The following is a 16114-nucleotide window of genomic DNA, read 5'->3' as shown; positions in this document are numbered from 1 at the left end:
CACAAGGTAAAAAGCCCTGATTCTGGGCAGAACGTTTGGGTTTGAATCCCTGGTTTCTCTTCTTACTAATCTTGTGACCTTTGCCAAGAAACTCTCTGCCTCAGTTTCCTCATGTGTCGATTGGGGGTAATAAAAATACAGATCTCATAGATATTTCTATATTAAATGAATTACTATGTATAAAGCATGTCAAACAGTGCCTGACACATAGTAGATATAAGTAATTGCTATTATTATTACTTTCTAATGTGTAGTCTCAAAAAGGAACTTTAGAGAATAATGGTACATGAAACTAGTGTGTTTGCTTGGCAGCCAACATTATGAAATTATAGCAGATTCTGAGGTATTCTTTTTATTTAGAAAGTCTCCCAGGCAGTAATTTTCAGGTGACAACTTTATTTAATGGGCAGAGAAACTAGAACAGGGGAATTCTGCCTTATACAGTAAATCTTTTGTACCTCTGGGACCCCGATTCATAATGGAAGGCTGAAGGAAAAATAGTTTGCCTCTAACCAAAGAAATATATCATTCGGCTTCTACACTATCAGATTAGAAAGACCACAAACAAGTCCTTCAGACTATATCTGCATGGAAATGTTTAGAGTTTTATACGTTTGCATTGATTCCTTTAAATCACATAATGAAATTCGTTTCGAGACCACTCGGCCGAGCTCCCAACGTCAAGTGCCTACTGTATTTAAGTATATGGTGCTGAAAAAGATGTGACTTTTAGTAAGATATGTCCGTCTTTTAACGAGAAGAGATGGCTGCCTCCTGGAGCAGTAGGTGCCTTTATCGTTGACGATGGAAATCCTAAGGAAGGTTGGGTTTGGGCTCCTGAAACATGATATTGAAATTTCCGAATTTATTACCCTTAACAAAAATGAGTAGCACCTGTAAAAGTGAAGTTTCGTAACCCTTCCTGTTTTTTGATGGCTTTGTGCTAGATATGATCATGATCACAGCCTCATTCTGCCCACTACAGGATGAAGGCCATGCCTAGGTGCTGCCAAGCATTGACATTGCTGCCTGGGTCATGTGAGGTCACATTGGTTCTCCAAAGGCTCTCAGCTCATCCCTTCATGTATATTGATGGCGGCCCTCGCTGCACCTAGTACCCAATGGTCTCCATTCTGTCGTAAGTGTAGTGCACCATCCGTGTTTTTCATACATCAGCTGTTGCTTTGTGTTCTTCCACCTTCCTTACAGCATTTCCCCCACCTCGGCTGGGTCTTTTCTCTCCGTAGGTGCGCCTTGTCTTCCGGAGGCTTTCCTCTCCTCTTGCCCCTAAGCAGTTTGCATCCCATTGCAAGCTAAACTTACGTTAGCAGGACTTTTCTATGATTTTTTTCATCTTTCTGTAGATGCGGATAAATAGGTTTCCCATTTTAAAACATCTCCTATAAGCTCTTCTCTGTTTCTACCGCTACATTTTATTAAGCTATTCATTTTATAGCAACTGATATTTTATAGGCAGTCAAGAGTTAATGGTTAAAAATTAGCTTCTTTAGAATCTGAGCCTTCGAAACTTAAGGTCTTTTGCATACGTTTGTCTAAATTAGCTAATATTCTAAAATAAGAAAGTCTTAGGAGAGAAGATGTCTCCTGTAATATTGATCAACTACAGGATTTTTATTGTGTGTGTTTTTAAACTCAATTTTGCCTTTATAGACTCTGTTATTGCTGATACTTAATCAGAAGAGAAATATTAAATTTATTAATCATTGGGTTTGTGTAGCTATTATAGTATTTATCAGTATATCAAAATAGATTCTGAGGAATCTGTCTGTTATTGATTACTCCATTTCCATGGGTAGGACACTCTAGCTTACAACTAAAGAGGATATTGGAAAGAATGTATTATGTATGAAAATGTATGTATATTTCATCAAAATAATCTATTTGCCTTCAGATTCTGCTGTTGTTTTGAAAAAAGATTATTTAACGGAGTAGTAGAGGACTGAGAAAAGAATTGCTTCGTTGGCTTTGGTGCTCCTGTCAGGGTCTGGGTTAGGTGGAGTTTGAGTCTAAGTGTCATTGAGAATTTTCGGGAGCTGTAGCCAGGCAGGTGAAATCATGTGGTGCTTGTCTTTCTTTCTCTGACTTATTTCCCCATAATACCCTATAGGCCCGTCCTTGCTGTCTCAAATGCTAAGATCTCATGGTTTTTCATGCCAAATAGTATTCCATTGTATGTTCAGGAGTGGGCAAAAGCAGGCTTGCAGTTGTTCGTATGGAGAAATACAAATAACGACACAAGAATAAACTCTGTGCTTTGTGTACTCACAACTATAACCTGCTTTTCCCACCCCTGTGTGTCCCACAGCTTTGTGATCCCCTCGTCTGCTGATGGGCACTTGGGTTGCTTCCACATCTTGGCTGTTGTAAATAAGGCTGCAGTGACCCGGGGCCGCATTAGTGTGTTTCGGATACACACCCAGAGTGGAATCACTGGGTCATAAGGCGGCTCCATTTTTAATGTTTTGAGGATCCTCCATAGTGTTTTCCACGGTGGCCGCACCATCTGCACTCCCACCAGTAGGGCACGAGGGTCCCCTTTCCCCACACCCTCGCCAGCACTTGTCGTTTGTTGGTTTGTTGATGGTGGACATTCTGGCAGGTGTGAGGTGACACCTCATTGTGGTTTTAATTTGCATCTTTCTGATAATTAATGACGTTGAGCATCCTTTCATATGTCTATTGACCATCTGGATGTGCTCTTTGGAGAAGTGTCTATTCAGGTCCTTTGCCCATTTCTTAATTGGATGGTTGGTTTTCGTGGTTCTGAGTTGTATGAGTTCTGTGTGAATTTTGGATATTAACCCCTTATCAGATGTGTCATTGGTGAATATCTTCTTCGATTCTGTAGGTTGTTTTTTCTGTTTTGTTGATGATTTCCTTTGCTGTACAGAAACTTCTTAATTTGACAAAACCCATTTTTTGTTGTGGTGGTTGTTTGTTTGTTTTATTTGCCCAAGGATATATATCAGAAAAAAACATTGCTAAGAGAAATGTCAGAAACTTTATTGCCAGTGCTTTCTTCTAGGAGTTTTATGGTTTCAAGTCCTTTCAGTCTTTAATCCATGTTGAGTTTATTCTTGTATATGGTGTAAGAAGGTGTCTAGTTTCAGTTTCTTACATGTTCAGTTATTGAGTAGACGGTCTTTACCCCATTGTGTGTTTTCCCTCCTTTAAGAATGACTATTAAGCTAAAGTCTTTGCCTAAAATATTGTCTTTTAAAGTTATCTTAAGTAAATCTCTGTTTCATTGTGTCATGTGGTTGAATGTGAACTTGACTGCACTGCATTTGTTCTAGAAACCATTTTAGTGGTGTAGAAAGTAATTTTGACAAAACGAATTAGCTATATCACATTTCCTTAAAGTCATATATGCCACAAATGATTTTATCTAGGTTTCTTTGTTTTATGAATGAAAATGACGTAAATAAAAACATTTTGGTTTTTGTAATTTACTTTATAGAAATGAATGTGCACGTGAGAATGCATGGATATTTCCAGTCTCTCCAATTATCACATAGTCATAAAATTATAATGTAAACTTTTAAAAATAAACTACTTATATTTGGAGTAATTTTAGATTTAAAGAAGCATTGCAAAGATAGTACAGAGTTTTCATATACCCTTCACCAAACTATAATAAGCCTTTTCTAACTCAAAATAGTTGGGGATATCTTGTCGGCTGGTCAAATGATAAGCTATATATCCCACAAGATTCAAAACATTCAAATTTATTTAAGGCATTTAAATATAAAATGATATATGCTTAGCTACAGTGATTGTGTCTTTTTCCATTTTCAATATTCTGTAGCTTTGCAAAGTATAGAAAACTGGATTGAATTTCTTTTGACCTTCAGCATATCATTAGTTAAAATATTGTTTTAAAAAATCAGTCTGCTACTTGATCTATACATGTAGAGAAAATTTCAATTACTTGAAACTTATCAAGAGTTGAATGATTGTTATAATATTTAAAGTTAAAATGATTTTCTTCCTCAAAATGTCTAATGACACATGCTTGCATTGAAAATCCAGTGTGGAAGACACCAACTGAGTGCGTTAACTGTGGATGACTGTATACCCTTGAAGTTTATTTTCATGCAAATAGAAGGATATATTAAGGCATCATGTCATTTCCATGAGCATGTTCTTTGGAGGTTAGCATTCCTACATCAACTTTATCGTTATATTATCTGTTTTCTCAAGCTTTTAAAATTGGACAAGCATAATGACCACAGTATTTCATTGTTAAGTGGAGCTTCATTTTTGGAAAGCATGTACTAATTCTTTTTGGTCAACCGAATATTTGAGTCCATTCTAATGATTCTCTCTTGCTTCCACCCATGTCAAATCCATATGATCTATTTTGTGTGAAATTTTTAAAAGCTAAACTCTCTCTATATATTTGTACTTACTGCCATTTTATTGTTCCTATTTTTTACGTTTTTTATTCTTAAAGAAGATGCTTTAATATCTTATATGATACTGGTTTGGTGGTGGTAACTCCTTTCACTTTTTCTTGTCTGGGAAGCTCTTTATATGTCCCTCGACTCTAAGTGATAGCTTTGCTGGGTAGAGTAATCCTGGTTGTAGGTCTTTGCTTTCCATCACTTTGGATGTTTTTTTGCCACTCCCCTCTGGCCTGCAAAGTTTCTGTTGAGAAATCAGCTGACAAGGAGTAATTAAGTGTGGGAACTGATTAGCTACGCAGTAAGTAAGGCTCACTAGTTATTGAAAGGGGGTAGAGTCAGAGCTATGTGAAAACTGGTATATTTTTAACTGCCAGTTTGACTCTTGAAAGAAAACCTACCAATGCAATTTATTTTCTTTGAATAAAATATACCCATAGAAATTCCCATAGTGATCCATGCTGGGAACGGCCTTCCCAAACATATTGTATAACGAAATCATTAAAATTGCTTGAGCTTTGCGCATCTAAGGCCTTTAGACCAGGGACCTGTTTTCTCTGAGCCCTGGCGCCCGGCCTTGCTACTTCTGTTTGCTTTCTCGACGTGGACGCTTAGCCTTTCACGCGTGGGGGGCGCAGCCAGTAGGATGGGCGTAGCCCTGCGTCCCGGTGCCCTCAGCCTGCTCACGTGCTTTCCTCCTCTCTCCACCGCCGCCCTCGCCGTAGACGCGCATCGGGAATTCCTGCACAGGCCGGCTTCTGGATACGTGCCAGAGGAGATCTGGAAGAAAGCTGGTAAGAACTGTTTAAAAACACGGCGTGAGCGCTCTGGCAGCTGTGTGCAGTTGTTAAACCAGTGATGTGAAGACTGACAAGAGAGGACTTTCCTGCTGACAACGAGCACCACAAAACAATACAAAACACCCCCCCAGCAGCACAAAATGTAAAAATCCCGATTAATACTCTTAAGCCAGGCCTGATTAGGACGTGGGGTAGTTTTTATTTTAGCAGCATCTGCTCGTGGTCCTGTAATGGAGAGGCTGGCAATGTTTTCATCACAAACCCTTATTTTTCAGGGACTAGAATGGTTTCATTTCATGCAGATTTTTTTTTTTTCATTGTGAAAAAAATCTGTTGTTTTATCATTTAAATTGCATACTTTTAGCCTTTCCCTCTGAATTCTTACATTTTAATAAAAGCTGCATCGAAACTAACTGACTTGTTGAGACTCAGAAATTTTATGGTTACAACCAGTTTTTAAAATCGGTCTTCCAAGCTAATTAATAGTATTAGTATTCGATGATCACAGCTAATTTTTTTAAGTTAAATGACAAAGCTGCTACACTGCTGTTTTTCTTTTCCACGCATACCATTTGATTTTCATTACGAGATGCTGCTCTGCACGCTAAATGAGATTTAAAGTTGCCGGTGACTCTGGCTTACACCTTTCACCCCGTTTCCCCTCTTGCACTGTATTTGCTTTCATATATTTCTCTCTCTTTTCTTCTCTCCCCTCCCTTTCTTTTTCTGTTAGGCATCACATTTTCCCCCAAAACATTTGAAAGCAAGTTTTGGATGTGATTTTTCTTTCCTTCCCAACATTTTAGTGTGTATTTCCTCACAGGACATTCTCTTGTATAACCACGACACAGTTCTCAAAATGAGGGCAGGACCAGTGCTGCTCCACTAATATTTAATCTACAGGCTTTATTCAAAATTCTTATGTTGCTCAATAATACTATATAATAATATAACAGTGCACATTTTAAAGTATTTGGAATCTTAAATGTGGAAGTTCTCATCGATCAAAGTAGTATTTTTAAAAGCAACAGCAAAGGTAACAAAACATACTCTAAAGTTACAAAAGATCCTTATAAAATTGGAAAAAATCTGACTTAAAGATGGTCTTTGAATTGCAACTGTTTTCATCAGTATACATTTTTTTTATTTTTTTTGCATCCGATCAGTGAATGTTTGCAATTGGTAATAAATATTCAAGCACCTTGAAAATGTCCTACCAATTCTCTTGGCCGATCTGTATATGCCTGTGGGATTAGAATAGGAATGCATAATTTAAATACAAATTGCCTGATTTGCATATACAATTAGTCAAGCTACAGCTTTGATGGTGAGCAAAAATTATTGTCCTGTATTACCACTGAGATAGAATTTTAATTCGCTTTGAATATTCAAGCTGAAGGAGGCCCTGGCTGCGCAGGAGCCAGGCAGCACCTCCCGGTGCCCGAGGCACTTAGGATCCGGTGATGGGGGCGCTTTCTGCCGGTGCCTGGAGAAGGTGCTAGAAGCTCCACAGTACACTGCCCCCATTCAGAGCTTAATTGCATATCTTAAAGCGACCAATAAAAGCTCAAGGTATTTTAGTTACTATTTACAGTCTGGCCCTTTCCCTTATATTTTAGTTTATGAAACCTATCAGACAGTAATTGCAAACGAGCGAGGTAAGGAGCGTGCTGAGGGAGGGAGCCTGCGCAGGTCGCCAGGCTCGTCGCCAGCAGAGGGCTTCCGGCGGTCCCCAAGTCGGGCTGGAGATGTGCGAAGGAAACCATAGAAGTATTTGCATCTCTTACATTTTTAATCTACAGTAAAACATTTTTATTAGGAATCTATGTTTTTAATTAAACAGAACATTTAATTAAGGTGACTTTTAAGTGGGTGAAACAATTAAGTGCAAGTACTTGAAACATGTCATAATTAGTTTTAATAGAGTGTTAATTGGTACTAGGTTTGCCAAGTTAATAATTACTGCTTATTAAATTTTCAATTAATCATTGTCATTTTGCTTTGAATAAAGATGAAAATTAGATAAACTAATTCAGGGGGAGGATATTTTCCCTTGTTAATTAGAACAGTTAATTTTTTAAATGGAAATTCCTTGTTTTAGTTGTCAATCTTAGGTTGTACATTAGCCAAATCTTTGCACACTTCCCAGAGCTAAGAATAAAAAAGTGAACTGGACACCTTGCAGGTTTGTAGCCAGGCCCGATTGTTCCGGCCTGCGGTGTGATTCAGTTATATTTGTCCAGCGCAACAGCTGGTTATGTGAAACTGTGCACTTATTTGATTAGGTAGATAGACAACAGGTTAAAATTTGGAAATGAGAAAATGATTTTTAGAAACCTCTGTCATTTAGTCTGTAAAGGCACACATCCACATTACTCAGGAAATGATTTAAGAAAAAGAAAAGCTGAATCATCTGTCTGTTTCATCATCGATTTTCTTTAAAAGGTCTGCATTAACTTAATTGCTATATGAATTACCTTTTTACTATTGTGCTTTATTTTTACCACTAAAATAATTGTTTGCACTTCTATGTGGTTTTCAACCTTTCTCATCTCATGCGCACATAAACTAATTCCTAAAATTCTGCAGCGCACCAAAAAATATATCGGACTTTTTGCCTGACAAAAAAAAAAAAGTATAATTTTGGTTCATTCACACCAGATGGCTATTGTTGTGTTGACTGTTGTCATTTTTTTAATTTAATTTGGCAATCTGAGGGAAAAGAGGTCAGTACCCCTGACTAAATAGTCAGGTATTGCATGTTTTAAAAATTCTTAGGCACACAGGTTGAAAATCCCTGACCTTCAGCATTGCGGCAGACCACCTTGTTTATGTGTGTGAATTATCTAGACAGGTTTCTTGTGGTTGTGTTTTTCCATTAAGTAGTTCATCTGGTCTCACAATACTTGATAGAAGTACTAGCTGTGATAGAAAAGTTGTAGTAATGATATAGTAGTTTAAAAAATATTCCCAAGAGTGCAAGTTAAGGTTCCCCCCCGTTTTCCTAAATGAATTTCAGGAATCTGCTGGGTTTTTTAGGTAGCCAGCAGAACTGCCCGTAAATGGGGCGACAGTCCTGCCTGTTCTGTAGAGTTCTGTTTAACTGCGATCGGTAGCCGGGGCCCTGTGCTAACGGGACGTGTTCTCTTGTCCGATTCGGTGTCCCGGCCTGCAGAGGAGGCGGTCAACGAGGTGAAGCGCCAGGCGATGACCGAGCTGCAGAAGGCCGTGTCCGAGGCCGAGCGGAAGGCCCACGACATGATCACCACCGAGCGGGCCAAGATGGAGCGCACGGTGGCCGAGGCCAAGCGGCAGGCGGCCGAGGACGCGCTGGCTGTCATCAACCAGCAGGAGGACTCCAGCGAGGTGAGGCGTCGCTGGGAGGCTCCGGGGAAGAAGGGAGTTTGCACTAGTTACGGTGCCCGTTTCTGATCCAGGAGATCACAAGTAGAAGCAGATATTGGACTTAGACAAGCGAATCTTTGGGGAGAGATTAGAATAATTCGGGGAGTTCGAATTAAGTGATCGAGAGCTGATCAAATCCCATCTTCATTAAAGACCTAAAGGAACAACTCCAGCAAAGGAAGTTTTTAATATATTTCAGAGGTAACAGATTAAAGTGAAATTCTTATAACTTCCCTAGCACCATTTCCAGACTCAGAATTCAGCTGTGGGTGACACCATATGCCTGTGGTTTCCTTCTAAAGGAAGGGATTTAATAGAGATACTCTGTGTAAACTGTGCTCTCCAAAAAGCACATTACATGCCTGGGATCAAAGTCATTTCCTTCACTGTTGGTCCTAAAATCCAGTGCTAAAACAATGTTTGCGTCAGTTGAACATTTCTAAGAGATTTTCTGCACAGTCTGTTTTTCCACCTTATTTGTGATAACTATTATGATCATTGTATCATATAACATCACCAACAGAGGCAGTGTTACTCTGTATTGTTCCAGTATATTAAAACACACACACACCAACGGAGGCAGTGTTACTTTGTATTGTTCCAGTATATTAAGACACACACACACCAACAGAGGCAGTGTTACTTTGTATTGTTCCAGTATATTAAGACACACACACACACACACACACACACACACACACACACACACACGCATAGCCTAAGTGGCTCAAAGATCTGGGAAGTAACTGAAACACAGTATCTCACAGAGTAGCATCGCAATCCCCAACCCCAGAGTAACTGTGCATAAAGGACTACAATTAAACCACCGAACTAGCAAAACCATGAACTGATAAATCAATGGTCTACCAGAATACATATCTATAATTTGTGAGGGAGAGTAAGACTTTAATTTGTACCAGGCGTCTCTGTAGAAGAAAGACCCTGTGGGAATCACTCTATGCCCAGAATTTCTGTGTAATGTGTAGCAGATGAATATTAAGAGGACAAAAGGAATTGATTTTCAACATGTGAAAGTTTCTCGGGAAGAGAGAGACAAAGGGAGGTTGATCTACACTTTAATTGCTGACTTTTTCATTATTGGATTGAACTAGACATAAATTCAATTTTATTGGCATCTGTAGCTAAGATATTTAAGGACCTTGTTTTGTGCTTTAAAAATATCATTAGCATCTTTTGGAGAGAATTTTCCCAGCTCTCTTCAAGTCAGTAATACTGGGAGGCACAGTTGTTGCCTTTATTCAAACACGATCACTTTCACATGAATGTTTGAGGTCTCTTGTTTATGTTGAGTATGTTGTACGTCACTAAATTCTGAAGAGAAGACGTGTAGAAAGCAATTGAGAATTAAGTCTCTGTATTCATTGTACAATGTGCTCTAATTCCTTCAGTATCTATAAGGTTTTCATCTTTATTCATAAAACCTATACAGGAAAACATGCAATCTTGACCCTAGTGTTCACATTATAAAAATATGGTGTGTCCAACAGTAGACAGTAGATAGGATGAAAAGCCCCAGCTATGAGTGATTTTCTATAGCAATTGTTTTTCTTTCTTTTTGGATCTCTTGGGAAACTGATCTTTAACGTGGCGCCACCCTTGTCTGCAGTGACACTTTCTCGAGGGTCCTGAAGCCCACTGTGCTGGGAGAAGGGCGTGGGGTTCAGAGGCCAACTTTAACTCCTGGTTCCATGTCCCCCATCTCTGTGACTTGGAGAAAGCCTCTAAGCCTCCGGAAGCTGTGGCCTTTCACAGACGCGGAGTTGAGCGGAACCGCCTTGCACGGCGGCTGGAACTCTGCGACGTGGTCGGCGGCTGCCCCCCCCCCTGCACCCTTGGGTGCCTCGTCAGTGCCTCCCTGGCAGTGGGGCAGTGCCTTCGTGCAGGGGAGATGGGAAGGGAAGCTTTGCTGGGCTTTGGAGGCAGGAAAACCGTGTGGCTGGGGCGTGTTTTGGAGGATCGCGCGGCCTGCGGTGTCGGGGGAGAGCAGAGGAGATGAAACGGGGGAGCCGAGCTGTTTCAGGAGACCGGTGAGGAGGAAGGTGGCTGGGTCAGGACGGCTGGTCGTGGTGCTGGGGACGGACCAGCTGCGCGTCCAGGAGATAGAACGGGCAGGGTCTGATGGCCGGTTAGCTGTCAGGGAGGAAGAGGGGGCCGTGCTTCCTCAGGACACGCAGGGTTTGGCGTAGGCCCGTCAGCGATCCCACTTGAGCAGCCTTCAGAAACCCCGTGGCTTGGCCTGTCCGAGGTGTGTGTGTATGGGGGGGGGGGGGAGCTTTCTTTGTTTCTGTGCATGAACAGCACAAGTTAAAGTGTTTAAAGGCGTTCCGATCAGTTATTTCTCCACCTGGACAGGCCTCTGGGCAGGAAAGGGCACGCACAGCGGGAAGCTTCACGGTTCTGCCGTCGCTGTGAGAGCTGGGCCAGCGCGCTGTGCCCGTGAAGGCCGGGGCAAGGTGACCACACACCTCAGCTTGAGGGAGGCATCCTCAGGTTACTCCTGTTGTCCCCGTGTCATTCTTGAAAGCGCCCCTTTCACTGTCGGGTGCCCTGGCTGCGGTAGTCAGTGATGCGGTCCTGCCGCTTGCGGCCCGTCCAGCGCGAGGTGCTCGTGTCTGCGGGCGGAGCCCAGAGCCCGGAGCCCGGGGGCGCGGGAGGAGCCGGGAGAGCCCGAGCCTGAGCTCCGGCCCCAGCTCGGCCTCTGCGCTGCGGGCTTTGGCAGAAGCGTCGCACTGCCATCAGCCTCGCTTTCCCGTAAGGCGTGACGCTACTTGATTACCTCACCGGTTGTACAGAAATGGTTTCATTTAACACGTTTGGAGAGCGGAGGTGCGAGGCAGCCCTGCGCACGTGTCCCACGGTCCTTGGTCACAGGACGCAGGGCAGCTTCCTGACAACCCCTCCGCTCTCCCTCCCTCATTTGAAGCCGCCTCCTGTTGTAGGTACGTGTGCGCCACTCACCCAGGTCATATATGATCTTTTTTGTTTTAAATGCTCGCCCGAGGATATTTTTTTCCATTGACTTTTAGAGAGAGTGGAGGGGGAGAGAGAGAAACATCGACGTGAGAGACGCGCCCGTTGGTTGCCTCCCGCACGTGCCCCGACCAGGGCCGGGGATCAAACCTGGACGCGACCCTGTGGTCCGCAGGCCGATGCTCTAACCGCGGAGCAAACCGACACCGGCCAGGGCGCTGGGTGATCTTGATCACCCGAATCTATAAAACCACACACGTGGACAATATAAATGCACCAGTTCTCTCTCCTCCCGGGGACTTGCGGAGGCAACCTGAGCTCGGGGGGCCGGAGGACCAGAGGTCCAGGCCCGGCGTGGCTGCCCGTGGGTTTCGTCCGAGCTGTTAATGCGGAGGACTTTCTCTCTCTCTCTCTCTAATTTCCGAGTTTAGTCTTTCTCTCGCTGCCTCCGTTTTCACACATGTTCGGTGGACCTAAGGATGCCCATTCTGCTTAGAAGAGCCAGTGGCTCTGACAGGTACGCCGTGGAGAGTAGGAAAGTTCCAGAAGGACTTGGAAGTAACAGAGGTGGAGAAAACAGCAGGCAGGGAGCGTGGGGTAAGGAAAGAGCACACGGGCGTGTGCGTAGGGGGCCGTGTCGTTTATCATTCAAACGGGGACACTTTTCAGAGGGAAAGGACAGAGCGGGCCTATAGGCCAGGCCGTCCCAGGCGCGTGGGAACCGGGCTCAGCGCGGCTGCTGGGGCCACAGGACGTTCATTTTGCCGGAGGTAAAACAAGACGACCTGTAACGAATGTTTAGCTCTGAGCCAGATGCGGCAGAAAGCGCTCGCTCACTTGCCCTCCGCGGGTTCGGGTGAACAGTGCTGTCGTCCGCGTTTTGCGTTTGAGCGAAGCTGAGTGTGAGGAGGCCGGGCCGCTCGGGCCCCGGGCGGTCAGTGAGCTGGACCTCGGCCCGCTGCCGGCCTCTCCTCCCGCCTGCTCGGTAGCCACAAGGCAGAAGTGGGATTTCTTTTCTCCCGATTGTGTGGTGGCGGATCTGTTTCCTCACTGGACTTCCTCCAGGTGTTTCCCACCCAGTTCTCTAAGTTTCCCCGGGTTCGTAGACTGTCATTATTGTCACAGAATGACGCTGGACTTCGGGCTTACCTACGCCATATGATAGTTTCTCTTTTTACGGTGTTTTACATATCTCACCAAGAATTACTGCCAGCGTTAGCGTAAGTCCAAAGAAAGGGAATTTTTTGAATCTGGCTATCTGAAATTGTTTTGTTTTTTTCATATTTATTTCCTGGGTTTATATTTATGTAGGTTTCCCCCACAATTAACACTGTCCGAAGGGCCTGTTTTAAAGGAGCCTGCGGCAGCTCTTTTTTGAGATCCATAACTTGGCTTAGCTTAGATGATCGAAGGAAGTGACCCGAAGTGAACATAGAACAGGTAATAAGTAAGTGACTGTTCCAGTAGTTAGTTGTAATTCAGGAGGATGGTGTTCTGCTTCTTGGAAAAGGAATTTTCAACAATAAGAGCCAGAGAAGATATTCTTTGCCAGTATGGCAGAATGACCATTCTCTCAACATCGAAAATAACAAGACGAAAGAAATAATTTTGCTCTTAGGAATGAAGAGCATTGCTGATATGAAACAAAGTTTTGATAATCTTTGACATACATCCTTGGCATTTGGAAGCGTCAGTCCATCACCCCCATTTCTTTCTGTGGTATCAGTACGTTTAGCAAAGGGGAGCATCGTGTCCAGCCTCCTACTCTCCATATGAGTCACAGCTTCACTTTGGTCAATGACCTGATTCCCACTTTTCAAACAGGGAATAAAATAGTCTTTTTTAAAATATTTTTTTATTGATTTCAGAGAGAGGAAGGGAGAGGGAGAGAGAGAAACATCAATGATGAAAGAGAGTCATGGATCCGCTGCCTCCTGCACGTCCCCGACTGGGAATCGAGCCCGAAACCCGGGCATGTGCCCTGCCCGGGAATTGAACCGTGACCTCCCGGTTCATAGGTCGATGCTCAAACACTGAGCCACGCCTTCCGGGGGGGAATAAAATATTCTTTATGCTGAAAAGGGAATATATTATCACAAATAAGGGAAGGCTACAAAGCGCCGTTAGATTTGGGAATGAGGTTTGCTATGAAATGGTGTTCTTGAGCCTTCTGCACTATTGTGGTAATTCAGTCGCCAGCATCATTCCTTTGGGGCCCGAAAGGGAAGCTCAGTTATTTAAAAAAATAATAAAATAGGTAACAAACAAATAAATAGAGCAAGTATCAGGAAATGCCAGCCTGAACACAAAAGGCACAAGTGGAAAAATGTAGAATTAGATTAAATCATCAGCCACTTTTGTCCCTGCCCTTTAAGGCTATACCGTGGGCTACTAGACACAATTTTTAGTTTCCTCCTTTGTGAACAGCAGAAAGTTTAGACTTAAAATTATTTAGATGACAGGACTCACAAGATTCTGCACATTTCACTGTTCCCAGAAGCGGGACGGCTGAAGGGCTGAGGGCCGCTGGTCAGGCATCAGTGCTGCAGGTCTGGATTTGGGGAGATGCCGAAGAGCCACCCAAGAGAAACACGTTGATGGAAATCGCTTTGTCTGCTTTTTAACGAGCCTTTTAAAAGGAAAGTGCGCTGTGGAGTTTTTTGTTAGTTGAATACTTACGCTGAATTTCCCTACACATTCATGGCAATGCAGTATCAAGAGGAGTAAAAATAGGTAGTTTTAGAGGTTTTCTCCCACCAGGTCCTTTGAATTCCTCTTTGTTGTGTGTTCCTGCAGCTGAAGGTTGTTTTTGTCCCAGCCGTGGGTGGTAAACGAATTTGATCCGACAACTTGGGACCAGGACTAGAGGTAAAATTAGCAAGAGCCCTCGAGTCCTGGGTCAGAGTCCGGCCATACATAGGCACAGAGACTCAATTCCCAGCAGCTTTCCGATCCAAAACATCTGTTTCTATATTTGGCAGAATTCCACTTTTTTATTTGTAAAATTGTTCCCATCTTTGAAAACACTTTAAAAATAAAAGAAGTCCCCCTTCTGTCTCCTCTTTCCACCCCCCAACACATGCATCTATAATTACCTGGTGCAGTCCCTGCGTTTAATCAGCTTAAATGGAAACGTTTGCCTGCATCTGACTTCAATCTGACGGCTGCACTGAGTGCTGGGCAGTGACCACTGTGGCGTCTGCCAAAGCCGCCTGTGCCAGAAAAAATACCCGCACACCAGGGCCTATTTTAAAGAAGCCACTTGACTTAGATACTTAATTTCCTTAAAATATCGTTTTGGAGCTGAGTCTCTGTTCTCTCGTTGAGACTTTCTGATGTAATTCAGTAATTTCACATAGTTGCTGAGTTTGTCCCAGGATCCACCTGGAACTGTTCTGAACTTGGCTAAACGCAAGGAAGTGAACTGCGCCGTGAGCGCCGTGTGGTGCCTCACTCCTCCTGCGGGCGGGCCAGGCCCACGCTCGTTCACGCCCTTACGGAGTCGTTTGTACCCGAAATGCGAGGGAATTGACTTTGAGAAAGAAGGGCTTCAAGTTTTGGCAAATGAAACCTCTCATCAGAAGTCCACATCTTTTAAATTATTTCCCTGGTTAAAAAAAAATTGTTCCAGCAGTGATTATTAATTTTAATTTTATTCTTATTTATGATGTTAACATACATTTCCTCAGCAAGGTTCATTTAAAACACCTCCCACTGGCCAGCATTTGAGATCTCAAGGTTTTCCTGGGTTTTATTGACCCCTTTCCTTGGGCCATAATTTCTGAGTAGTAAAGAAATAAGAACATCGAGCTGAGCTCTTTCTAGACGTTTTGAATTAGGGTTCTTGTGTGTATAGGCTTCCAGCACACGAAACTCTAGGAGCCCCTTTATTTCTTAGCAAAGTTAGGATGACTGCTAAAAATGTCTCTGCATGTTCAAAGTAAAACAAACGCAGGGAACACAGTGGCGCGATTTTTAATATCCACATATATCAGGACTTTAAAAATGCATTTTAGCCCGGCCGGCGTGGCTCAGCGGTTGAGCGTCAACCTAGGATCCAGGCGATCGGGGTTCGATTCCCGGTCAGGGCACATGCCCGGGTTGTGGGCTCGATCAATGACTCTCTCATCATTGATGTTTCTCTCTCTCTCTCCCTCTCCTTTCCTCTCTGAAATCAATAAAGATATATTTTAAAAAAATAAATAAAAATGTATTTTAATTGTGACACAACCATCACGCACATACCATCGGCTAGTTAGAGTTACCAGTCAGAAGTTGATTTGGCAAGAAAATAATTAAAACCTGGGAAGATAAAGAAAAAAAGATTAAGGGCTGGAAGCTAAGATCACTTGATAGAGCATTTTACAGTGGGCTTGGTCTTGCCAGAGGAGCTACTGTACAGACATTCAAAGTTGGCTCCCTGAGGCTTCGCCTCCTCCTAGGGTCCCTGAGGGACTGTCACCTTTTGTCTCCGCTCTGTACCTCCTTCCT

At 43.0% G+C, this 16114-nt stretch overlaps 1 protein-coding gene across 3 annotated transcripts in view; it reads left to right on the top strand.

Annotated features, from left to right (window-relative positions):
* RUNX1T1 (RUNX1 partner transcriptional co-repressor 1) overlaps positions 1-16114 on the top strand; it is a 122241-nt gene that overhangs the window by 101835 nt on the left and 4292 nt on the right. For all 3 annotated transcript variants that reach the window (XM_087825266.1, XM_016209131.2, XM_016209130.2), the window contains exons 9-10: positions 5153-5221; positions 8403-8593. In XM_087825266.1, the coding sequence (XP_087681392.1) occupies positions 5153-5221; positions 8403-8593 (260 nt within the window). The remainder of the gene's footprint in view (positions 1-5152; positions 5222-8402; positions 8594-16114) is intronic.

Source organism: Miniopterus natalensis, chromosome 16 (assembly GCF_054644295.1).
Source record: "Miniopterus natalensis isolate mMinNat1 chromosome 16, mMinNat1.hap1, whole genome shotgun sequence".
Classification (NCBI taxonomy): Eukaryota; Metazoa; Chordata; class Mammalia; order Chiroptera; family Miniopteridae; genus Miniopterus; species Miniopterus natalensis.
This window is presented reverse-complemented; position numbering and strand designations above follow the sequence as displayed.